Source organism: Crocodylus siamensis, chromosome 10 (genome assembly GCF_052110815.1).
Source record: "Crocodylus siamensis isolate JL-2025a chromosome 10, ASM5211081v1, whole genome shotgun sequence".
In the NCBI taxonomy this organism is placed as follows: Eukaryota; Metazoa; Chordata; order Crocodylia; family Crocodylidae; genus Crocodylus; species Crocodylus siamensis.
In genome coordinates, this window is record NC_143404.1 from 66,202,241 (window position 1) to 66,227,617 (window position 25,377).

The 25,377-nt window shown below is 42.7% G+C and overlaps 2 protein-coding genes across 5 annotated transcripts; one reads left to right on the forward strand and one right to left on the reverse strand.

Annotated features, from left to right (window-relative positions):
- Positions 1-1,356: 1,356 nt before the first annotated feature.
- On the reverse strand, positions 1,357-9,658 carry PPP1R3D (protein phosphatase 1 regulatory subunit 3D). Its single transcript, XM_090020417.1, has one exon. It carries the CDS (start codon positions 8,753-8,755, stop codon positions 7,895-7,897), a length of 861 nt encoding a protein of 286 aa, XP_089876543.1. The 5' UTR covers positions 8,756-9,658; the 3' UTR covers positions 1,357-7,894.
- Positions 9,659-12,964: 3,306 nt separating this feature from the next.
- FAM217B (family with sequence similarity 217 member B) lies at positions 12,965-24,302 on the forward strand. 4 transcript variants are annotated; one of them, XM_090020447.1, is made up of 5 exons: positions 12,965-13,073; positions 13,355-13,458; positions 14,723-14,834; positions 14,942-15,027; positions 16,897-24,302. In XM_090020447.1, exons 1-5 carry the CDS (start codon positions 13,047-13,049, stop codon positions 18,101-18,103), a joined length of 1,536 nt encoding a protein of 511 aa, XP_089876573.1. In that variant the 5' UTR covers positions 12,965-13,046; the 3' UTR covers positions 18,104-24,302. The 4 variants fall into 4 exon arrangements, with proteins under 4 accessions (XP_089876573.1, XP_089876574.1, XP_089876575.1 ...); XM_090020448.1 differs by having other exon boundaries at positions 12,979-13,073; positions 13,355-13,453; XM_090020449.1 differs by having other exon boundaries at positions 12,990-13,073; positions 13,405-13,453.
- The last annotated feature ends 1,075 nt before the right edge of the window (positions 24,303-25,377 follow it).

Here is a 25,377-nt window from a genome sequence, read left to right on the forward strand (position 1 = left end):
CTGGAGCTAGATTCATAGAAAACTAGGGTTGGAAGGGACCTCAGGAGGTCTTCTGCTCAAACCAGGACCAGCCCCAACTAGATCATCCCAGCTAAGGCTTTGTCTAGCTAGGTCTTAAAAACCTCCAAGGATGGAGATTCCACAACCTCTCTGTATACGCTCTTCCAGTGTTTTATTATCCTCCTAGTGAGAAAATTCTTCCTAATATCTAACAAAAACTTCCCTTGCTGTAATTTGAGACCATTACTTCATGTTCTGTCATCTGCCACCATTGAGAAGAATCCAGCTCTATCCTCTTTGGAACTGCCTTGCAGGTGGTTAAAGGCCACTATCAAATCCCCTTCTTCTCTTCTCCAGACTAAATAAGCCCAGTTCCCTCAGCCTCTCCTCAAAAGTCGTCCCCCAGCTCCCGAACTATTTTTGTTGCCCTCCACACTGGACTCTCTCTCTAATTTGCCCACATCCTTTCTGGGGGGTGGGGCAAAACTGAATATAGGACTCCAGATGTGGCCTCACCAGCGCTGAATAGAGGGGAATAATCACTTCCCTTGACCTGCTGGCAACACACCTACCAATGCAGCCCACGACCATTAGCCTTCTTGGCAACTAGGGCACACCGCTGGCTTATATTTATCTTATTGTCCACTGTAACCTTCAGGTCCTTTTCTGCAGAAGTGCTGCCCAGCCAGTCACCCCCAGCCTGTATTGGTGCAGAAGTTTATGGTTTTAAATAGGATGTTAGACACCTGCTTGTATTATGGTTAAAACCAGAGTGGCAACCCTTGTCTTTTAAATATCATTCTAATATATAGTATAGTTTTCCTGACTCCTGTGGACATGTATAGTTTTATTAGATGCGAACGGGAGCAAAAGGAGCATGTAGCTTACACCATGGATTGAGGAAATGATATCAAATGGTCTTCTATTTTAAAGAAAAATACCTTTCCCTAAATTCATATTAAGAGTCAAAATAATGTTAACCTAGTTGTTGCTTTCCTTCTTTGAAGTCTAATCCTATAGCTGCAGTAACTGAGAATTTCACATGTGGAGCAATTATGGAATGAAACCTACAGAGAGGACTTAAAATGATCATATCGAGGAAAAAGTGTTAGGTTAGCAATGTTTGTATCTAAGATTTCCATCTTTATTTTAAATGCTTGCATCAATTATGGCATTTTTATCTGAATTGCTTGCATCACTAGCAGCACCATCTTAGTTTCTAATTTGAGGCCCTTACTCCATTAAAATAACACCACTGTTCAATTGCGTATTGATGCTCCCAAGCATTCCTGTACAACAAATGCATCATTGAGAAAACAAACCATAAAACCCTGTAAAAGAAATACTATAAAAAAGTTTGCAATTTATAAAAGGATTATAAACATAAATTTATTGTTGTTGTTAAATGGATCAAGCTTTTTACATAACATGGGCTATCCACAGAGCACTATTACATATGTCAAAACCAAAGGACATTCATTTTAGTGCAGACCGGCAAGTCTGATTGATTTATACTGTACAGTAGGATGTGACATCTGACTGATAATTAAAATCCCTTTTCTATGCTTTTAATGCTTCACTTAAAAAACAATTTTGAAACAACGGTTTGCAAGATATGAATTAAGAGACATTTATTTATTGAACAAATATTTTAAATACAATTTAATATTTTTAAAGTGCATTATATGACAATAATTCTTTTCAAATAATTTAATCTCACAAAAATCCTTATAATGATAGTGGAGACGCTGAATTTGAAAACAGTGCGAGCAGACATTTTAATTGTCCTGAGACTTTATGAAGACAATCACAAGTTTCCCATTAGCATGCAACTGAAGGTGTTGTGTTGAGCTCGCCATCCGAAGGCTCAATGGCTTACTGAACTCCATGGCTCAAACCTCTTTGATAAGAGAATTCTGATGGCGATCAGGATACGAGTGGGGAAAAAACAAATAGATACAAGCAAGAGTCTGTCTTCTGTCATATACAGTGACAAATTGTTACTACTGGCAATGTGCAAATATTCATCAACTTAGCAGTACCTCAAAGAAAAGCCTCTTCACATAATGAATTAAAGGCAAAGATCACTTGTTCATTCCCATTTTATGCTGGGCCAACTCAACCCACATACTTTACTAAGAGTTACTTCAGCTTCTATTTATCCAGTAGTGCAAGTCACACAAACTGATAAAAGCCAAAGCTGGACTAAATCAGGTTTTGCACATCAGAAATACCTTTTGATACAGTAGAAGGAAGACAACACAAACCCCCTTGTGCTGAAAACCCATACTTGCTGAGCTAGTCAATTCTACTTTCTACCCTGGCTCTCCAGCTCAGACATTGCAATATACATGACATAACCTTTACACCGACAGTCCCAACTTTGGATAATCTGGCAGCATCAACACTATGCACGTCTTGCACTGGGCTTTTGACACTTGCCAACATATGGCAGGAACACTACCAGAGGAAGCTCGCAATGTATTTCTACCAAGAAACCAAGGATATACAAAGTTTTTTAGTAACATTCATGGTAAAAATGGTGTCTAATACAATACCTAAAAAGAAGTGACTCAGTGCTTTTTTTTTTTTTTTTTTTGAAACAGCTGCATTTCTTCTATTACCTGAAAGCAAAGCATAAGACATGAAAAATGGCACTTTGTTATGCCACATCAGTACTTATACTCAACATTAGTGCTATTCAGCATTAGTGCATGTCCATTTTCATCTGCTTACATTCCTGACAAAAAATAAAAAGCCTTAGTTATGTAGCCTTTACCCATATTGGGAAAAACTTCAACCAGATCCAGAAGGGAGTTTAAGCACCTCATTCCTATTTAGGCACCTGAACTCCCACTCAAAGTTTGGGTCTGGGCTTTACTTACACAGGCTAGTACCACTAAACTTTTAGAAGACCATTTAAGTGCAAGACCACTCAACAAAGTAAGTAAAAGGAAAAAAAGGTTTCTGGGTGATGACAAGTTTTAGTATTACATTCTGCAAAGCCATGTATAAGTTTCACTCGAGGGCTAAACCCATGATACCGTATATCCATGTTTGTAGGTTCCAAAAGCTGCTTCAAAACATACAAAACCCTGTTCTGCCAGCTCAGACGTAGAACATAGGGGAAGCTAAAAGTTGTTGTCCCCTTTCAACATGCACCATAGTTACCACATGACTTGTGTCTCCAGAAGCATTATGCTTCCCTTCAATACCTTTGAAAGATCATGGCGAGCTTCAAAAATAGAATTTAGATATAAACTTGAAACCTCACAGTGCCACTGTTGCACAATTGCTTTTCAAAGTACTATATTTCATTTTCTTCTAATGCTCTACAGGACAATTAAAGTTCTGTTATAATAAAGACTAATACAAGTGGAATCTTGATAGTCTACTTAGCATCCACATAACTAAATAATTTACATATACAGTTTGTAGAAAATATTATTAGTAGCTTGAAGACGTGTATAAGAATATTTTACTTTCATGGCCTGACTTTCAGAGGTAATGAGCACCTACAACTCCAACTCAAATCAGTGGGAGCAACAGATACCCAGCAGCTCTGAAGAACAGACCTTTGCTGTGTACGGTACATGTTGCAGTGAGTAATAGCATATGCTAGCAGCCACATTAAGTCATATTACTCATGAACTACATTTTTGTTCGCTCTTATTTAAAAGTTCAAAAGGCACATAAGCGGAAACATCATTAACACCGTTTGTCAAAGCAAGCTCTCAGAGAAGATAATTTATAGTAAAAGCATAAAAATGCTATACAAGCTGTATATTTTGGTGAATTCATTTTTCAAAATTCTCTCTCATTTCCAATGCAACCTGTAAACAATGAACCTAGGCCTTCCTATTACCTATGTAAGACTGCCTAACATGCAAGATTACTTTCAACAAAAGATAACTTAAAAAGTATAAATTGAGACTGATTTTAGTCCTATGCACACAGGATTGGAGTTTGTAACAAGCTATAAATAATTTGCAATTCAAAACATAAAGAACAAGACAATCAAATACATAAGTCAAACTTAACTGGTAAAGAGTTGGCTCTATCTTGCAACATGATAAACACAGCCATTCCCTATTGATTTAAAATGGGTCTGAGTTTTCTCAGGTTTGCAAAAGTGTTCATCATCTCACTGGACTGGCTACCGTAATGCTAGGCCATGATTTTCAAGGAATGACAGAACTGAGCACCTGATTCTCCTACATCCCTTTGAAAAATCTTAGCCTAGGGAGTTAAAAGGTTTTGTATTAAGAGAACCCAAACTGCTAATTTTAAATCATTTGACCAGTTCCAGTTAATCTATTTCTTAGATTAAATAAAGGTACAACAGACATGTTACACCAAATAAAGTAACCAGAAAGGGTACATCTGACTGTATATACAGTAATATAGAAACTGGGTTAATGGCAAAAACAAAACCATGTTAGCCACGTTTGTCTCACTGCAAGAAATCTTAGATGGAATTAAAGGCAGATATACACTTGGGGCCAGGTTCTATTCCACCTGCTAGGTGCATAAACAGACTGACATATCTAAGTGCGACTCTATTCCACCCTGCTCAAATCCCTGAAAAAGTTAGTTTGAAAAGCAAGTAGGTCCACCTCCTTGCTGTTTTTTCATGCCCCAGTCCTAATAGTAAGATGGCAGTGTGACAAAAACCCGATGCATTAATGGACTGTCAGGACTCGAAAGGGGTGGAATAGAATTGCACTTGTGTACCTAAGTCCACTTAGAGGTCTGACAGTTGGAACAGAATCTGGCCCTTGGCATATGTTATTTATAACACATGGCTGCTGAACAAATTCAGGAGTAGGTTTTCAATGCCTACTACCAGTAGCTGTGCAAAGCTTTAACTTTTGGTTGTTATGCCAATGCCATCTTAAACCTATGCTATGTTTAAGATAAAGTTTGGATATTCATTTTTCCACTGATGATAAATTTCATCCTTTTTTCCCCTCTAGTGCCAGTTTTTTAACCAAGTAGACATATATGAGGCCCAACAATATTTAAGTCCGTGACTCTGCAGAAGCTAGCTGAACTGCATTCAAGCACTCCAATCCTGTCAGACCAGAAAAAGGAAACAAGACTTGAACCATGCCTGCAAAACACTTAACACTACATATACAGAATAGTACTGAGAGCCACATCTTGGTGAAGAGGCAGCCAGCAGCCTAAACACTGAACAGTCATAGTCATGGTAACATAGGCCTTGGCTGAATTTTGGGCAAAAGACTATGTCAAGTTGCAACTTTTACAAAGCATCATGCAGATACAACTTCAGATATGAAGGTTTTATCCAAAACACCTACATGCAGTAAACTCAAAATACAGATACTTCACATGGACAGTTTACATAACCTGTAATTTCTGGAAATCCTGTTATTTTAGTCTTCAACTGATATTTGTAGGCTATTCAATCCAGCATTACAGTAGTGCAGTGCACTACTAGGTCACTGGCCAGTAGGGCTGTGTGAAGCTTCGGGTGCCAATTCAGTTTGAAGGAGATTCAGTGGCCGAATCTAATCGGGAGACCAATAAAAAGGTTTGAATCGATTTGGAAAAGATTTGAAGAGCTTCGGAGAGTCGCGCAGTCCCCGCTCACTGCCACAGGGAGCTGGACTCAGACTCAGTGCCGGTAAGTAGGGAGCAGGAGCTGGAAGAGGGGACCATGGGGACACCCCTGCCAGGCCCCATCCCAATTCAGGATTTAAATGTTTTGAATACTGCTGAGAGTAGGAAACATCACATATCTGTTTCAGCTTCTGGCTGACAGCTGAGACCTGTAAGTGATGAATCCCTAAAGCTACCTGCAGACTTTACTAGAAGGTACTGTTAAAAAGGTTCTGGAACCAACTTCCAAGGGAAGTGGTGCTGGCTCCTACCCTGCGGGTCTTTAAGAGGAGGCTTGATGCCTCCCTCGCTGGGATCATTTGAGCCCAGTTTTTTCTCCTGCCCAGGCAGGGTGTTGGACTTGAAGATCTACAAGGTCCCTTCCGACCTTACTTCCATAATTCTATGAAAAAAGAATTTTAAACTCAGTGTCCCTTAAACTTGCTGCTGCATTATCCACTCCCTTAGTTTTCTTATGTATGCATTTTAAGAATTATGTTCATTATTACTTTGCCATATCTTTTTAAACAAAAGCAATAACACTTTAGGTTGCTGGATATCTCATACCTTTTAGGTGTTTGAAGGCATGAGGCTGTACTTTGTAGCTTAGGTGTGTGGGTACTAGCACACGGTAGACTATTCATGTTGCTTTTCAAAAGCCATTAGTGGTTTAGAGTGCCTGAATACCTGTTGTCCTCCTTGATAAACTATTTTTCAGGAAGTGCTAAGCATCTGCATCCTGAAAAAAAAAATGTCATTTTAACAGATGGTTATAAAACACTATAAAACTCAGGCACTCAAGGCACTAGTTACTTCTGAAGATTCAGGCAACCTATGCAAAATAAATACAGCTTTTCAGGCATTTTCACTGTAGGAGGCATTGTCTTCCCTTATCTGAATTTAAGCCTGTGTGTTGCCAAAACTGTACAGGACTCAATCCTCACCCCACTAGAGGCAATGCAAAAGGCTGTGTATGGGACAGGCCATCTCCCCACTCCTGTGTAAGAGGGACTCTTACTAGTGGATCTACAGTGGCACTGGCCATGCCTTCATCCCTCCTGGAAGCCACCACATTGTGCTGGAGCAGCAGAAGCCAGGGCATTTCTGTTTAACTGAGTAAAAGCAGGTAATTATAGGGTTCAAGACACTACTGCCACAGAGTGAGGAGACTGCAACAGAGATGTAAGCACCAGAACTCTTGGATTCTGTCCTATGGCCACGGTTACTGTACAGCCTCGGTATTTAGCATCTCAAATCTGTTTCCCCACTTATAGCATAGTTACTAGTCTCCCACAGGAGTTGAGAGGCTTAATTCACTAGCATTTCTCTTTTATCATCAGGTTATCTTCAGGTGGAACGGACAGCAGAAGTGCCCTCTCTTCAGGAAGAAGTGCAACACTGCTATGGATTTACTTAGTAAGAGCAGTTATTCAAGAAAGAAACAAAAGATGTGTGTTTCCCTTTTTCAGAGACCCACATATATGTCGCATAGAAAAAAGAGAACTTCCCCACAAAGGGCAGCCTCATGATTTAGCAAACACTACACTGTGGTTAACAGTCCTTTTGACTGCATCTATAACATGCGCTGCAGATAAGAAAAGGCACCAGGTTAACAACTTATTTTTTAGGGCCGTCAGATAGTATCCATCTAATAGCCAGTGGTTGCTAAAAATAATGAAAACCAACAATAGAAATATTAAATGCGTTTTAAATATTAATAAAAATGGACCTGAATAAATATAAACATTCCCTTGCAGCACCTGCATCCTAGACTTTGCATCTGTGGCACAATGCCCAAGAACCAGAGTGTAATAAGTGGCATCCTAACAAAACTACAAACCAAAAGAGTTTATTTCCCACTGAAGTGCAAAAAAGAAAGGCTGTTAAAATTATGAAACATTAGTTTAAAAAGTTCTGCCTGCGCAATCTATAGTATTTCCCAAGAACTCTGTTTTGCTTTTAGATAGCTTTAAATCTGGCAGCGCCCCATCGAGCCAACATTGCCTTGACATGATGAGAGCTCTCTTTGAATCGCGTGAGACGGCAGGCAGCTTTTTAACACCCAAGAAGAGCTTTGCATGGAGGTCTCGTTATTTTCTTATTTTGAAACATCTCTGAATGGTGCCACAGGCTTCAGCAGGCTTCCCACAGTGCCACAGGAGAGAACGGGGGCGTAGGTCGCAGCCACATTGGTCTAGGATATCGGCTTGCCCCAAAGAACCTCATCTGCCATAGGGGAGGGCGGCACTGCGCCGCTCCTCGGCTTTGCTTAGATGAAGTGGATCCAGCTCTCTTCACACTCCCGAGGCATCTTGAGCGGGTGGCTCCTGCAGGTGAAGCTGTAGTTCTGGCCTTCGTTGTTATCCCAGTACTCCTGCCCGTCAACCCAGTACCGCACCGCCAACTGAACCACGGAGCAGGGCCGCAGGAGGAAAGGAGGCACCGGGAGGAAGAACGCGAAGATGTCGGCGGGGCCCGGCCCGTCCGCCTCGGGGACGCCGCTGTGCCAGCGGGCGCACACCTCGCGCAGGCTCTGCCACCGGTCGAAGGTGTAGCGCACCGACACCTGCTTCTCGAACGCCACGTTGAGGACGCGCACAGTGCCGCCCAGCCCCAGGTCCGAGCTGCTCACGCGCTCCAAGCACACGCGCTGGCGCTGGAGCCGGGTGGCGAAGTCGGCGGCGTCTGCCGGCGGCGGGAAGTCGGGCACCAGGCACTGCATGGCGAACTCCAGGTCCAAGCTGCTGCAGCACAGCGCGGAGTTGATGGAGAGCCGGGACAGCACGTGCAGGGGCACGGAGGGGTCCTCGCCGCTCTGGAAGACCTTCACTTGTGCCAGCTCCAGGCCCAAGGCGTCGGCGAACCGCACCCGGTTCATGCGGCTGCGGCAGCCCGGCACCGGGCACTGCGCCGCGCCTCGCTTCCGCCGCTCGGGGGACGTGGGCAAGGAGCGCGCTCGGCGGCGCATGATGGGCCGCAGATCCGGGTCGCAGTTGCTTGGCGGCTGCACCTCGTCGGCCGGCAGCCCCGACAAGTAGCTGGGGCTGCGCCGCGGGCCCCGTAGCGCTGGCTCCGGCAGGCATGGGCCCGCCAGCGGCGTCGCCGTCGCCGTCGCCGTCGCCATCGTCATGCCCAGCTCGTACGGCCCCACGGCGCTTGGCAACGCGGCGCCCGTGACGTCACGCCGCCCTCGCCAGCGACAAATCAGAGCCGCGGGCCTCTGCGCATGCTCCGAGAAAGGAGCGTGCGTACTGGGTGTTGCGAAGCCGCTGCCCTCGGGTTGCCCTCAGTAGGCGGCTGTAGTCTGCAAGATGGGGAGGGGGGGGGAGAGTTCATTAGTAATCATCAGGGATCCTGGTTTAAAAAAAAAAAAAAGGAACCCAAAATCTACTTTTCCATGCTTAAAACGAAAAGCCGCTTATAGATGCATACATCTACATATATCTCTATGTATCTATCTATAGCTATATATCTATAGATAGCTATATATCTATCATATATACCTATAGATATAGCTATATATAGTGGTATGCAACAATTTTTTCTTTCATTGCAAGGTTTTGGGCACAAACAAAGCTTGTGATTAAAGAATTGTTTTGGGTTTTTTTTCCAAAATCTTGTAGGTCTAATAAAAAGAGATTGTCTCTACTATGAGTTCTGATTGCCTTTTCCTTTAGACCAATATGGCTACAACCTGGATATCTGACTGTATAGTGGTGTTTCATTTTAGTCACTGGAAAATGTGGATTTTGGGTTCCTTTTTTTAAACAAAAAATTGGGGATTTCTTTTTGTTTTTGCTAAGAGAAAGCCAGGATTCCTGGGAATCATTGACCCAAAGTCTATCATTACTAATGGATCACATTTATTAATAATCACATCAATAGCAACTAATTATGCTCATTAATGGAATGCATCATGACATTGCCTAGCAGCACACAGGTGGGGCCAGGGTGCCATGGGGTGAAGGCAATAGGGATTCATGGTGGGGTGGTCCTTGCGGTACCTCAAGAGTTGCACTAAAAGCAACAGTCCTGTATTCTTGAAGTACCTCGATGGCCACCCTACGTCTTCCACAAGTCCTGATCGCGTTCATCTTGGCCCCACACGGGTGCTGCTAGGCAATGTCATGATGGAATCAATCAATTAGCATAATTAGTTAGTATTGATGAATGTTGCATGTCTCCCAAGGCTGGGGAGTAGAAGCAAGCTCCTGCAGGCAGTTTCAGCGGTGGAGGGTGGTGGGGATGGGGAGGAGGGAGGGCCGAGTCGTGAAAAATAGAGGACATAATCTGGTTTCATATTAATAGAGGATAGAGGACCAGAACACCAGACTTTCCTTTAAAACCAGATGAATGGCCACCCCAGTAGAGGTAATATCTTTTATTAGACCAACTAGATTTTTGCAAAAAAAATAAAACTATAAACGGGGTGAAGGGCGCAAGAACCCACAGATGGTCCCCACCCTCCAGGTTCCTCCTGCTACAATTTCAGAGCCATTTCATAGTTTCATAGTTTCTAGGGTCGGAAGGGACCTGAGCAGATCATCTAGTCCGACCCCCTGCCATGGGCAGGAAATAATACTGGGGTCAAACGACCCCAGCAAAATGTTCATCCAACCTCCTCTTAAAAACCCCCAGGGTAGGAGCCAGCACCACTTCTCTTGGAAGTTGGTTCCAGATCCTAAAGCCATTGGCAGGCTTCCCTTTATGCCACTGCACAAGTGTAAAGGAAGTCTCAGTCCCAGCCCCACAAAGCCATGGGATGTATTTGATCCTCTCCAGTTCTGCTCACAAATGAAAATAAAAGAAACTGGGTTTCAGGAATCACAAAGTCAGCATGTTGCACTGATCGCGTCCATGACAAATCACAAGAAGTTAAGAGCGTGTCCATGCTACAGACAAAGTTCTTTGGGTTCATTCCTTCCAGTCAACTATTCATTCCACCCAGAAACAGCACGCACCAACTGCAGATGCTTCCTCAGCCTGATGAAGGGTATTTGTACCTGAAAGCTTGCTAAAAAGAACTTTTCGAACTATTTGAGTTGCTCTAATAAAAGATACCACATTTACCCAAATAATCTTGTCTGCCTAAGTCCTTAGACCAACACGGCTACAACCTACACATCCGTTCTACAGGTATTTTATTACGGGTATTAAAATGAAAGGTAGGCAAAGCATGTCACACTTTTTACTGCCAGTACTTGTGGTCTAGGATTTAGATATGACATGAAAAGTGAGGGAGAAAACAGCTGATACCAAAGCAGGTTAAATATAAATATTTTGATGACTCTGTGCATGGAAGCTACACAAACAGAAACTATACACTTCTTATAGCTCACCTTTTACAGCCCTTTTGGTAAAAATGCATTTGGGAGGGACTTTAGGTCAAAATTCTTCCACAGTGGATGTGTCTACACATGCAAATGCTGCAGGGTGCATTTACTCTACAGTAAATTACTTTAGAGTAAACCCAGCCTGGGCAGGCATCTACACATGCAGGGATGAGGGAGCAGATCTTTTGCTCCTGGCAGCAGTCTGCTCTGTCCCGCTCCCGCCCTGCACTGGCCCCCTGCAGGTGCCAGGGGGAGCCCTGGGCTTGCCCTGGGTGCTGGCCCAGAGGCTGGCGGGGAGCACAGGGCTAGGAGACTGCTGGGGGGAGGTTGCCTGCTGCCTGTGTGGGCTCTGCCACCGCAGCCAAGGAGGGGACAATGTCCCCCTGCCTCAGCAGCAGGGAGCTTCTGGCCCCAGCTCCCTGATCAGGGGCAGGGGACTTGGAAAGAGCTGCAGGGAAAGGGCAGGTCCCAGCCCCCTCCCCTGATCTGCTGATGGGGCAGCTAGCACTGAGCCCACGGCTAGGTGGGGAATCCGTATCCCTTGCAGCTCTTTTCACGCCTTGTGCCTTGATAGCCTAAAAGGGGCATAGGATTGGGACCTTTCTCTGACCAAGACAGCTCCCAGCTGGAAAGCCTTCAGGGAAGCGATCATGGAGCTGGGCCCTGGTCTGCAATTATGGAGCTGCAGATGGGAACAATCTCCCCAGCCCCCATTCCACAGTCACAATCGGGGGGCAGAGGCTGGAAGCTTCCTACTGCTGGGGCACAGGGACGTTGTCCCCACCCGGACTTTCATGCCCTGACAGCAGGGAGCTCCCAGGGACAGGGAGCACTCTCCCAGTCCCTGCTACCTGGCTGACTGGCAGCAAGTTTGCTCCCTGTTGGCCATCTACACGTGCCTATGGTGCAGTACGTAATTGAGTAAATTTGCTACTTGTGTTTATAGGTAGCAAATGTACTCATGATTTGAGCAAATTACTGCACCATAAGCATCTACATGTGTAGATGGTGATGCTTACGAGGCAACATTTTGCTCTAATCTCAAGTAAATCATCCCATGTAGATGTGCCCAGTGACTACTGATTCTTGGTGCCTACCTTGAAGCTGATTTTTGGAAGGTGGCTACTTAGCACTCTTCAAAATCTGACTCCTGTAACATGCTGGAAATTCAACGAGTGAGTCACCCATGTGACTAGCTACTGACAAAAAAATCTTGCCCTTGCTGGCTTGGCAATTCCTTGACAGGCTCAGAGGTCAGCATAGAAGAAAGGGGCAGGAAAGTTGTGCCATGGGGGACTAATGGGGTATGAAGTTTGCGGTCGGGGGAGGTCACAGACAGTGTGAAGCATATTGGAAAAATGAGAGAGACTAGTTAAGGGCATTATAGATGCATCCTTTAAGGAGTGTGACCTAATGGGGAAATGAACATCCCGTTAGCATTGCTATGCCAGCGGGGATGCCAGTACTCGAGCAGAGTCCCCAGATGGCGGAATTGCTTAGGATTACAGTTTTTGAAGGAGAGGCAAAAACTGAGCTGTATACAGTGTCAAAATTTGCCAGCGGGTACAAAAACGCTCCGAGAATTGTTTTTACTAAAACATCAGCTTACAGGGTAAGACCTGTGGGGGCACGGTCATCTGTTCTCATTATAATCAGAGCACATCCCCAAGGGTATGAGCATGGGACTCAGCTCCATTTCATATACCGAATTTTGCATAAGGGAAAAATGAAGCAAAGCAAGAGAGAGCATGCTGCAAAGTAAAAAAAAAAATTGCTCTTCTTCCACTGCTGGAAAACCTTTTTGCCTTTACAACCAATGCTTCACGGGCGTGTTTGTGAACAGTGCCAAGACACGAATGTGACGGGATAATATTAGCTCAGCCTCCCCTTATCCCAAGTATGCTAGTCAGGAGTGACGGGCGGGCTGAGCCTGATGACTGCAGCAGCAGGGCTTCCTGCAGAACAGTGTGCGTATCTCACTGCTGTCCTTGGCCCACAATGCTTTGCAGCATTAATGGCCAACCTATTCCCCAAGGAGGGGGAGCATTGCTGCCGGTGCTGCTCTGCTCTCCATTCAGTACTCTGGTGATGACAGCTCAGCAAGGATCAGCAATAGTAAGATGAATAATGCAGCTGGCCCTTAAGCCAATGATGGGGGAGGGGGAAACGGTTGGCAGGACTATTTGGTAGATGACTGTGTTTCTCTTACTGCTAAAAACGGATTAAATCACACGGGGGTGGGGAAGGGGGGTGCATGGTGTCTGTTTACTGCATCCACAGGATGTGGTGATCATTCTCCCAGAAATGCTCTGTCTTGTACACACACAAACCGGGAGTCCTTTGTTTAAGATTACATAAGATGATGCAAAAATAAAAGGTGCAAATACTCTTTAAAGGGAGTAATAATGGGACCAGGCATTCAAGATTACTCCTTATTACTGCACAGAGGGACACAGAAAAAGGAGAACCAAACCCATGAACCCCACAAAGGAATGGTAATGTAAGGAAATTATTATTTTCTCTTTCTTTAGTTAGGGCAGTCTTAAATTAATGTAGATTAGTAGGTAACTGTTTTGTGTGTTTAAGTGCCCTAGCCAGGTAATCATTTCCTTCTTTTACCCTTTTTTTTTTTTTGGCCCCAACAACACAGATGATCAGACAGTTTATGTGCAGGTCACAAAGTTGTTCAAGTGATTATTTTAATACTGAAGGGACTGGGACTCACTTTTATTAATCTATAAGCCATTAAAAATTAAAGAGCATTTTCCAACAAACAAAACAAGGAAGAACAACAAAAAAACCCACCAAAAGAGGAAAAAAAAAAAGACTTAAAAGAGAAATGAATCCGAGGTACTGATAGACTAGTGCATCTGACTGCAGTTCATCTGAAAATAGACTTGCAGGATACAATTTGCTTTCTGTTGTTTTGAAGTGACGTCTTAAAGTGCTGCCTCTTAAAATTAGGTATGCTGTTTCTTGTGTGTTGTACTAACACACTTCCCCTAAATCCTAGCTAAGTTGCTGTTTTTAATGATAATATGTTGGTTTATGCCTGCAAAGAGAGTTCATTTGATTTATTTTGGGTGAGGCAATATCCCCCGATTCATAATTTCAAATTGTCTAAATTTGTAGTGCATAATGCATATCATTACTTTTGAATGCATGTGAGGTTTCTGCTACTGATAAATGCACCAACCCATGATATATAAAACTGTGCCTTTTGCTTTTTATGCTGCTGTTGTAACACAGCTACTATAAATATCATAACAAACTGTACAGTCCCTGCCAAGTTCTGCTTACAACCCTCCTAAAATAATCCTTTAAGGGTCAGTGGGACTATGCACATACGAAAGGTTAGCAGGATTTGCCTAGCTATACTGTTATCGTTGTATATTTTTATTTCCGTTGTGCCTAGTCCCAGACAGGACCCACTGTGTTAGGCTCTGTACAAAGGAATACAATACTGATAATCACTAATATTTGCAGATTGCTTTGAGAGCCTCTGATTTCAGTACATTACTCAAAGTGCAAAAGTATTACTAATGTATGATCTATTTTTGTGCTAAACACTTAAGCACTGTGTAAATTAGAAGTAACTACTAAATAGTTGATGCAATATGCCCTTTGAGTCTTAAGTGCTCTTAGATTAAAGCATAATTACAACCAACACAAGTTGATCTGCCTTGCAAACTTGTACTTCGTTGATGCTGTTACTATCAAGTATATCATTATTTGAAAGAAATATCCTGTTTAACCCTTGCTAGTTCCAGTGGTGGTAAGGGCCATGCAAGTACCAAAGGACTAAAGAAACAAATCCCCCATGTGAAACCTTTTCCCAGCAGACTAGGAAAGACTGTTTCAAATGGCACCGAAAAGGTAAATCACTCAAATTCTTTGTGCATGTACAAAGTAGGCTAAATTTTTTTCTTTAATTTTTTTCTTTACTGCAATGATATGTTCACATATTTGCTTATGATTTCTAGGGTTCCCATCACACCCAGGGTGATGATCAACCAAATTTTCTTTGCAAGGAAAGAAATAGGCTAGATGAGGATCATCAGAAAAACAGGTGAAGTTTCTTATACTGTCTTCAACTCATTTCCATAGATCTTTTTTTAATGCCTTTGGCATCAAAGGGGCCATGAGTTCATCTTTCACATTCATACTCACATATTAGACATGCAAATTTAACTTACCAAAATAGAAGCTTATTATCCATCTCAAAAGGCTTCCACTAAAAAAACAGAGCCAGGAAGAAGAAATAAGGAAAAGCATAAGGTAATTGATGGTACAGTCCCTGAAGAATCAAAATAGGACATTTTTGTGGCAAGAGGTGGGTTTTAAGAGTCGTTGCAAGGGAGAGGTGGAGGGTACTTGGCATCTGGAACAAACCCATTTCATTGTGGAGCTGTGTAAAGACTTGACAATGGAGACTCCGTGAGAACAGAGAAGGACTGGGTAGAAGCTTTTTGATATATGAAAACTTTGCAGCTGAACAGAATGAGGAGCTCAGGCCTGCAGCATAAACAATATGAAGACCCAGCATGTTTTTCAGAGCTTGTTACAACTTCATCTGGAAAGTGAGACAGAGGGTTTTTTATGTGGACTCCCTGGAAAAGAAAATCTGTTTTGCATATTGGTCATATGCTCAGGGTTACACTGAGTCTGTTTTTATTGCAGGGTCTTGACCCTGGCCACTGCAGCTTCTCATCCATAGTCAGAGTGGTGTTTGTAGCCTCCTTTGGGCTTTTGACTGTTTGAATCTGTTGTTGACCAAATATTCCACCAGTTAATTTTGGGTTTGCCTGGAGAACAGACAGCTGGTTGTGTTTAAAAGGGCAGCACTTCCCAACAGGGACCACATGGCGCTATTTCCATTTTCAAGACTGGTATCTTCTGACTCATGACAACTGGAGGCAAATACTTGCTCTGTAATGATGACCGATGAACATGTGCACTCATTTAGAACTAATGTTTTTGTTTTTAATAGTCAGCACTTAATGGCTCAGGGAGTTAGATTTTCAGCTGATATAATTCAACAAAGTCAGAGAGTTAACATTGATATATGCCAGTTGTTGGCCCAGAGAACCTAGCTGTTTCATTTCTCATATCAAATATGAGAAATGAAATCTCTCATAGCACAAATGTCCTTTCTTGTAAGGGTCAGCCACTACCTTCAAGCCAAATTGAAGTTCATACACTCTGCACTTCACATAAAATACATATTATAACCAGGGATCCTGGTTTTCTCTGATTTAAAAAAGTCCCCAGTTTTTGGTGTAAAAAAGTAACCCCAAATCCACATTTGTCAGAGATTAAAATGATGGGAAAATGTGGATTTGGGGTTAGTTGTTTTTAAACCAAAAATTGGGAATTTTTTTTGATCAGAGAAAACCAGGATCCCTGATTATAACTATTAAGGGCCCCACCCAGGACACAGGGTTGTAGGCAATGTGGGCCTGCTTTGACTTGTTCGGATTAGAACAATTAATTGAGTCTGCTAGAACATGCTAATTAGCACGCTCCAGGAGCCCCAGCATCACCTGTATTCAGTGTCCCCATGTTTCAAAGTGGCAGTCAGGACACTTTAATTAAAGTTTGTCAAATGAGCTTTAGTTAAAGCACCCCTGCCACCGTTTTGAAGTGTGGGACGATGAATACACAAGATGCTTTGGGCACTCTAATTAAAGCACCCCCATGCCCCACACCAGGTGTAAAGACATGCTCAGATTTCGGCCAGCTTATATTTCTCTCTCATGTAAAGGTTTTCATGTACAGACATGTATATATTGCTTATCTTTCATTTTCTGTCTTCTACTCATGTAAGCCTCTTCTCAGAGGCAGCTCCTATAAACTCTGGGAGAATCAAGCCCTGGTGAAGCAGGAAGCCCTAAGGAGACTATTTTTATAGTAAATTCTCTTTTTCTTTCTGATATAGAGCGATGGGTGCTGGTGCATTGCTGTACAAAGTACAGGGGCCGAGGAAGAACCTCCCAGAAAAAAAGGAGAAGGAGTCTGTGCTTCAGAGGATCCCTTCTAGCTTGAAGTGTAGTTCACAGTGTGGTGGCAACGGGGCAGAAGATGCACTGATGCAAAGTTTTTATAGCAATAAAAGAAGAGAGTGCAAAAGCAATCTTGAAGAGTGCATTGCTGAAGCTGTTCCCTGCACTTCTAAATATCCAGGGGCTTCTGTGAATGAGATGTTTCTTGATTCTGAAGCAGTTCAAATCATTAAAGAGGATGCCGATGAGGACAGCGCCAGTGACCTTTCTGACTCAGAAAGAATTCCCATTCCCCCATCTCCATGCACGCCACCAGCACTCAACCTCCGAGCAGAAGAAATTGACCCTGTCTGCTTGGAACACCACTCTGACGCAGAGTTTAAAGAATCCGAGTATTATTACCCAGATTTCCTCCCACCCCCTTTCAACTCCTGGGACCTGAAGCAGTTGGCAGTGTTTGTGAACACAGAAGGGAAATCCGAATCTCCGCCCTGCCCAGCAGGATTCCTGGAGAAATACATCGATCGGCTTTTGCAGCTGGAGTGGCTGCAGATGCAAACCGTGCAGAACGAGAAAGGAAAGGCAGCCAAAGCTAGGCCTCGCACTGCTCCTGCTATCGCTCGGGCCCTAAAAAGCCCGGCTAAAGGCAAAGCCGTGCATAGCCCTTTGCCTAACAAGCAGCTAACTCCCCAAGAAAATGTCGCAAAGCTCCACACCACTCATTCAGGTCCCAGGAGGGATTTACACTGTGAAGAAAACAGCCAGTTAGACGCATATCCGAATCACTTGAAAGTTGCTGAGGTGCTGGGTGGCTCATTGTCTTCTCAGGGGCAAACCTGTGAGAAGCAAGGCAATGAAATGAGGAGCAAGGCAAAAAAGAGGCCAACCACCAAGCAACAACTTCTTAATATGAAGCCTTGTGAGAGTAGCTCTAAGATTCAGGGCATTGGTAACATTAGACCCCCCAAGCAACCCTCCGCCTTCCCTAGTTCAGCTGCCCCTACCAAGGGCCTAAAAACATACTCATCTACAAATCTCAAGAAGAATGGTCACACGAATAATTACGTTCCTTCCAAAAAAACAACAGGGGAAAGAAAGCTAAAAACAAATGGCACAAAGCAAGCATCATATATATTTAAATAATGACGAACAGCTGATTAGTGAATTAGCACTCCTGTGCTGATGGCTGGACAGTCATGTTCTCCTCTGGAGGGGAATGGTTTTTTTCATAGAAAAATATTGAGGAAACTTGTTCTTACTCCACGCTTGTGAAGTCAATATTGCACATTAAATACATTTGATCTTAAACCAGCAGGGCCAACAGGGATTTTTCTTCCCTGAAGGCAAGTGTCTTCCATTGGTTCCTTCTTCAAAGGATTCAGAGTTGCTAACTTAGGATGACTCTAGCTAAGGAAAAAGTTTAGAAAAAAAAGTCTGGTTTCTCCTCACAGTTGCACTAGTGTAACTTCATCAGCTGCCGTGGAGTTGCTCCCACTTATGTGGATGTGTGCAAGAAGAGAATTGGACCCATATTTTCTCCCTTGAGCAGATGCATAATGCATACACTGTATTATGAGACAGGTTTGCTTTTCTTTGTGGCGCAAAAGGGCTTTGTTACTTTTTATATAATAGAGCAGACTATACAAGATCATTCTCTCTCTGATTCTTGAGGGAAATTGGACCCTTGTCAGGGGAACAGAGGGTAGAAGAGCAGGGAATTAGGCAGAGAAAGTTTTGAAGTCATCTTCTGTGCCAGGAAGAATTCCACTGGTGAAAGTCAGACAGTTCCTATAGGACCAATATTTTCTCTCGTGGTGACCAGCCAAGATATGAACTTACTATTTTTATATGCTATACTTTCCTTCATTGTATTTGTGGATCGTTTTCCTTGAAGTTTTTTTTTTTTTTTTTTTGCAGGTGTTGATGGCTTATGTTATTCAGAAGAGGTGACCTAATTTTCCCACTCTCTTTGGAGTGGAGTCCCAATCCTGCATGATCCAATACATTCTCAGCTCCTTGTGATGGAACTGGAATTGAAGTTACTGGGTGGCCCCAGATTGGCCCAACAGCAGTTTTAAGAAAAGAAAAAACAGATTTGCTTTCTTTTTCAGTAATGGATATACTTGTCCAGTAATGGATTTGTTGTGACATGACAACCAGGTCTGAATGCAATCCTTGTCTCTTGCAAGTGACATAACTGCATTCAAGCAACATCTGCAAATAAAACTGTCTTTAAATTTGGGAAGGAAAATTGATGTCAGTAAGATAATGTTACTATTTCCCAGGGCTGGGAATGAATTAAATTGCCAGTAATCTAAGCTCTAAAACTGGCTATACACATGCTCCTTGGTGTTCTAATTAGAACACATCAGAGGAGACTCAATCAAGTCTGCTGCACTTTCTAATGAGAACACTTCAATGTCACTGCAGCATCAGGTGTATTAAGCCCCCACATGTTTTAAAATGGCTGTGCGGTGCTTTATTTGATGAGGTTTAGATAAAGCATCCCACGGCCATCTTTAAATGTGGGAGCTTATTACACATGATGCTGCAGTGTTTTAATTAGAGTGACTCTTCAGGAACCACTCAAAAATGCCTCCCCCCTTGCCCCTGAGCATGCATATAGACGCTGTTTGGTTCCCACTTGGAAACACTTCCATCAGAGCTTAAAAATGAAGTGTGTGTGTCATGAACTGGTAGCCCTGGAGAATGAAGCTGACTCCATAGAGTTTCCTGAGCATGGTGGTTCAGTTCCTACCTCACTCTTCAGTGTGGCCAATGAGATTATTTTCCTTGTGGTTCCTTATAGCATTTTTTCCCCTAAATACAATTTTGCTGGGGTTTTTCTTTTTGGCTAAAACAAATTGGTCAGTGTCCAGATGAACCAGTAGATTTTGTTTTGTGTAACATTTCTCTGGTTGGACTGAGACACTTGCTTTGTCATTTCTCCTTCCATATCCAAAACAGCCCAGTTAAATGGGTAAGGAAAACTTAAGGCGCTTAAAAATGGCAGCTAGAATGACCTCTCAGCCTTACTGTTTAAACCTCCACCCCGTAATTTATACCCTAGCCCTTTCTTCATGCTACTGGGACACATTCTGAGAAGCCTGACTTCTATGTTACTTTTTGATTACAATTTCCTCTTTCTTTCTGTAGAAATTCTTTCTAGATGCCAACTTCTATAACCTTCTGATCAGTGCCAAACTGCATGTGAAGAATTGAATAAAAAGGAAGACAGAATGAAGGGTGCCATGATTAGATACTTCATAGTCTTTTTTTCAAGAGTGTTGTGTTCCCATTCAAAAAATAGACCTTTGGAGATGGATCTGCATGGTGTTTTCTGCTCAAGCACTGATATACTTTGGTATAAAAGCAGTGCATTTTTATTTGCTTGTGTACATTTCTACCTATGTTCCACAGCACTCTCTGGTTGATCTAGTTTGGGTTCCAGTATTAGGGGTTGATCAAATTACTCCATGTGGGTAGAGTTCCTGTAGCTTGCTGCAGAAAGTAGCTTGTTAGCCAAGATTGGAGAGTGTCTCTTGACCTCTTTGTTTCTGGCAAAGTGGAATTCTGTGAGAAGCAGGATGATAGGAGAGATCGGCATCATGAGGATGAAAAAACTGATGTAACTCCAGTCATCTGGATGCAGACTGACAGCAGCTAAACTGGCCCACATTTTGCAAACAAGGAGAACAAATTTTGAAGAATTTTGTCTGTGCTTTAAAGGAAATATTTACTTAGCAGTTATTAAATCTCTTCTCAGTTTCCTGCCCCTGTGAATCATGTCACAGCAGTGAGATGAAGTCTGAGTCTTTTCAGGTGCTTTCTGCGTATTGGGGTTTAAATGGAGAAGTGGTGAGTACAAAAAAAGAAAGTTATGTGTATATTTGTTAAACTAGCTGTGCAACTAGCAACTAGCTGTTGCTTCTCCTCTGTCATTGTACACCACCTAATTGCTGGTGGCAAAACCTTTTCATGTCATTTATATGTTGTCATCGGTAATAAAACACTGTACAGTCAAACTGAAAAGTAAATATTCTCAGGAAGGCTTTTATTCTTTTTTCAGTTAATTCTACATCATATGCGAATCGGTGTGATAGAAGTATTGAGGAAACACATTTTAATATGTACAATTTCTATTTAAATAGCCAATTCAAAATGTAATTACAATGATGTTATAAACCTGCTGTTGTTGCATGTTAAGGTGAAGTTCAATCCACTGTGCTCAAAGATCAGATGATCTAGATTTACTGGAAGGCATTACCCAGACTACCAATAATTAGCAGCACATCCCTGGTGGCTGCTATTTCATGTTTTTGCAGATCAGGCCTACAGTCTAGCTTTTTAGCTGAAAGGGCCTTGAGTGAATCTTATCCTGAGAACTTAGTCCTGCAGACCTTCCTCACTTGAGTATTCCTTACTCCTAGGAGTAACCCCTTGGAAATCAGAGGATTGCTCTTGTTGGTCTTGATCGCTTGCATGAGCAGGGTATGCAGGATCAGGTCCATAAGAATATTGCATAATTTAAAATTAAATTAGAAAGGGCAATATAATTCAATTGTGTTTTTAGTCTTGCATATCACTTGATGAGATTTTTCTTTGAAAAGTAACCATATAAACTGCCCCTTGTTCACGATACACACATATCAAGAATGCAAACACATACACATTTTTGCATGATCTGATGACATGTCTCTAAAGTAAATTTCCTATTAAAGTGTCCTTAGGCTTCAGCATTGAGAAAAAAAACATGGCATTTTAACACGTCTCGGAAATCTTTCAAGCTACTTTTAGATACAGCTGGGCAGTTTACCTTTAGAAGGTGTTCTTCACAAACCTAACGGCTAGAAAGTTTTGTGTTTAATTAAAGTTTGTAGTCTGCAGAACCCGAATGTGTTGTGGAAGCCTAATAAAATATCAACCAAGCAAAGCTGTTGATGCTACTGGTGTAAATCCTAAAGTTAGCCGCACACTTGCCCTCTAATTTTGGCTACACAGACCATTCTGGTTTCCTGCTACTTCTGTCTCCGTCTCCTCTTTCCACTTGTGGAAACAGAACTGTGATGTTAGTACCAGCCAACAGTTCTTACAATTTTTCCTTTTTATTCTTAATGCCTATAGGTTTTGGACTTTGTCCTGCACAGTTTACTTGAAGTTAGAATAAAATCCATTTTTGTCAGCGTGGTCTACCTCTACCGTGGCTTGTACACGTGCTGTGTCTACACATGAATATGTAACCATTTATGCACCAGATTAAGGGATATGCTTTATTCAACTTGTATGTATTTTCCAGGCTTCTCATTCAGTGATCCAGTCCTAAGAAACATATGCAATTGAACAGAAAAGTTGTTATTTAACTGAATGCATTGTGTTTGGGTTTTAAATCGTTCCTGTGGTGTATGGGGGATGTTTCTTTTTCTTTTGCCACTAGGTTTAATTATAATGGCAAGAACACTTATCATATTGCCTTGTGCAGATAATCTTAGAATTGAAGGATTTTTTTGAAGGTTCAAATTGCTGTGGATATTTTCAATGGTGATTTGGTATGTTTAATATAAGGTTCTTTAGCTCTTTATTGCCTACTACAATGAATGCTCTCAGGTTGCACTGTAACTAAAGGGACAGATTCTGCTTCAGTTCCATTAGTATAAACTTAGAATTCCTCCATTTTTTCAGTGGAATTCACACAAGTTTAAAAAAAAATCACATAAAGTTGAATAACGCTGAAACATATGAACCAGGTTGATTTTTTGTTTGTTTGCACAGCTGTGCTTTTTTCTGCATTGCCCACGATTCCAGGCAAAGGGGAGAGCGGGGACCAATGAATTCAAAGCTGGACCACAGTTTGTAAGGGTCCTGTTGAGCCATTTTTGCCCTTCTTCCAGCTATGAAAGTCCAGATCCCAATCCCCCCCAAATTCAGCTCATCCTGGGTTTGGAAGCACTATACTGTACTGTATGCCATAGGTTACATCACACGCATCTGAATAGAGGTCATTAGTGGCAGCACTCAGGCATTAGTACAGAGCCTGGAGATTATCTTCAAAGTGGGGAGGAAGGATGATACTGTGGGACTAAGGAGAAGAGGAATTTTGTGACTGACAGTGGAACTCATAAGACTGTAAAGTTGCCCCCAAATTTGGGAGCCCCTGCCCTATCTCACCACTGATAGCAATCACTTGTGGCTCTATAACCTACATCTAGTACTAGCCATCTAGTTTGGGATCCTTTAAATATGAGTGCCTCCTGCAAAGCATTGGGAGCCCACTGCTCTTGCTGGCTTCAATGAGAGCTGATACTTGCCATCTCATCATATTGGCCCCAAGGTCAAAGGGCAACTGCATAAGAGCAGGAAAGCAAATACAACAATCAATCAGACATGAACACATTAAGAAGCCATGGTAGGGCCTGACTGTACCCCAGGGATCGCCTCCTTTTGTGGAACAGAGCAAGCTGGACAGCTTCACAGCATGAGGCCCTCTCATGCTCTTTCCGGAGGCTGACGCACATCATGCAGTTTAAATCCTCCCTGTTCCCTTTGCCTCCACCACATTCAGCGTGGAACTCAAAACCATGTTCAGTGGGGCTGGATAATATCACCCCCTCTCTCCCCTTCGTTTTTCCCTCTTTGCCCTTTGCCTAAACTATTTTTCATTGAGGGAAGAGGGCTGACGTGGTGCAAGTAGTACTGCTTTTAGGATTCATAGGTTTTCTCTGGATGTAACTTTTCTTGTGACCAGTTCAACCCACCAGCATGAACTGCAGTGACACAAACAGAATAGCCATAACATATACCCTTGAATAACCTGGGTGTTTCTGCCGACTGAATTTCATACTTCTTTAATTATGCCTTAAATGTACCCTGCTCTCTTTGTAAAGAACAGTCATTGCTGTTTGAGGCAATTTCCATCTCAAGCCTGTTGTTTAAAAGATCTTGTACTACATTTAGAACATTTTGATGGATTTTTTTCCTGCAAGGTTTGTACTATTCTGTGGACAGTACATTTGCGTGATTCTAGTTAAAATATGTCCTTTGTAAACATGGTTTAATGGCTTGATTTTCAAAGGTGCTGAACACAAGCAACTCTCATGGACAACAGTGGGATTCCTGGGTGTCTGCTCCCCTGGCACCTGGGCTATGACTGCAATATATCAGAAAAAACTGTGTATTAGTAACTTGTAGCTTTGCTTTCCATGTTCATGAATACTGCAGTATTTCTGTGTTCTGTATCATTTATCTTATGTTATATGGTGCTTTGGGGTAGTAATTTCAATTCAAAGTGATTTTGCTAATACAACGTACACAATCTATTCATTTAAATAAATGGTGAGACTTCCTGTTTGGGAATCATTTTGATCTGGTCGTTTCTTTAATCAGCCACGAGGTGGGGATGTCAAGTTCTCTTATACAATTTACACTGTTTCTCAGCAAGGCGAAGTAACTCGCATTGAATTCCTGTGCTGCTGCTGCTAGCTTAAATAATGCTACCCTGTGATGTGTCTACAGGTGCTATTAATGCAGTATAGGCTTACTGCACAGTAAGCCTTCCCCAGAAGCATGTCTACACATGCACCCTATTGTGAGCAACTCTGCTCCCAAAGGATGCAGCCTGGTACAGGGCTGCTCCTGCCCTGTTCTGCCCCCTGAAGCAGCCAGCTCCAGGCTCCCCTGGGGTACTAGCCTGGGGGCTGGCAGGGGGCACATGGCTCAGTCCTGATGTGCACTGGGCCAGGAGAGCTTTGCTGGCTGCAGTGGCAGGTGTCTCCTGACCCTGTGCACATTGGTAGGAATCCTGATACGCATGGGATGGGAGACAATTGCTGCTGCAGCCAGCGGCATGCACACTGGGACACACTGCCAGCAAGCCCCATGCCCAGCAGGGCTTGCTGGCAGCTGCCGCAGGAGTAGACTAATCCACTGCACAGATTAGTCTACTGTACAGTAAAGCATCTCCTATAGACATACCCTGTGAGAAGGCTACAAATAGTAGGAAGAGATGGTTTCAGCATAATGACTATAAGCTGATGGAACAACTGTGACCAACAGACTTTGCATTCTCTGTGACATCCTCCGAGGTGCTTAGGTTTTGAACTTGCAAATAAGTTAGCTGAGAATTTGCAGGTAGGCATCTTCAAACCTGAGATTTACAAAGTCACTCTCTACTGCTGCTGCCAGGGGTAGACACAATTGTTTTACTTTCCAACCAGTTCAAGCATAGTTTTAGAGTTTTGCCCAGGTTCTAATTCAATTACTGGGAGGAAAAGAAAGAAAGAAATCATAACAAAAACATAAATTGACGGGACCTGATTCTGTTCTCACATCATTTCACACATGTGGAGCAACAGTAACATTTCTCGTTTTACTCCTGATTTACATCAGCATAATTAAAAGTAGAATTGGACCCTGCATGTGTC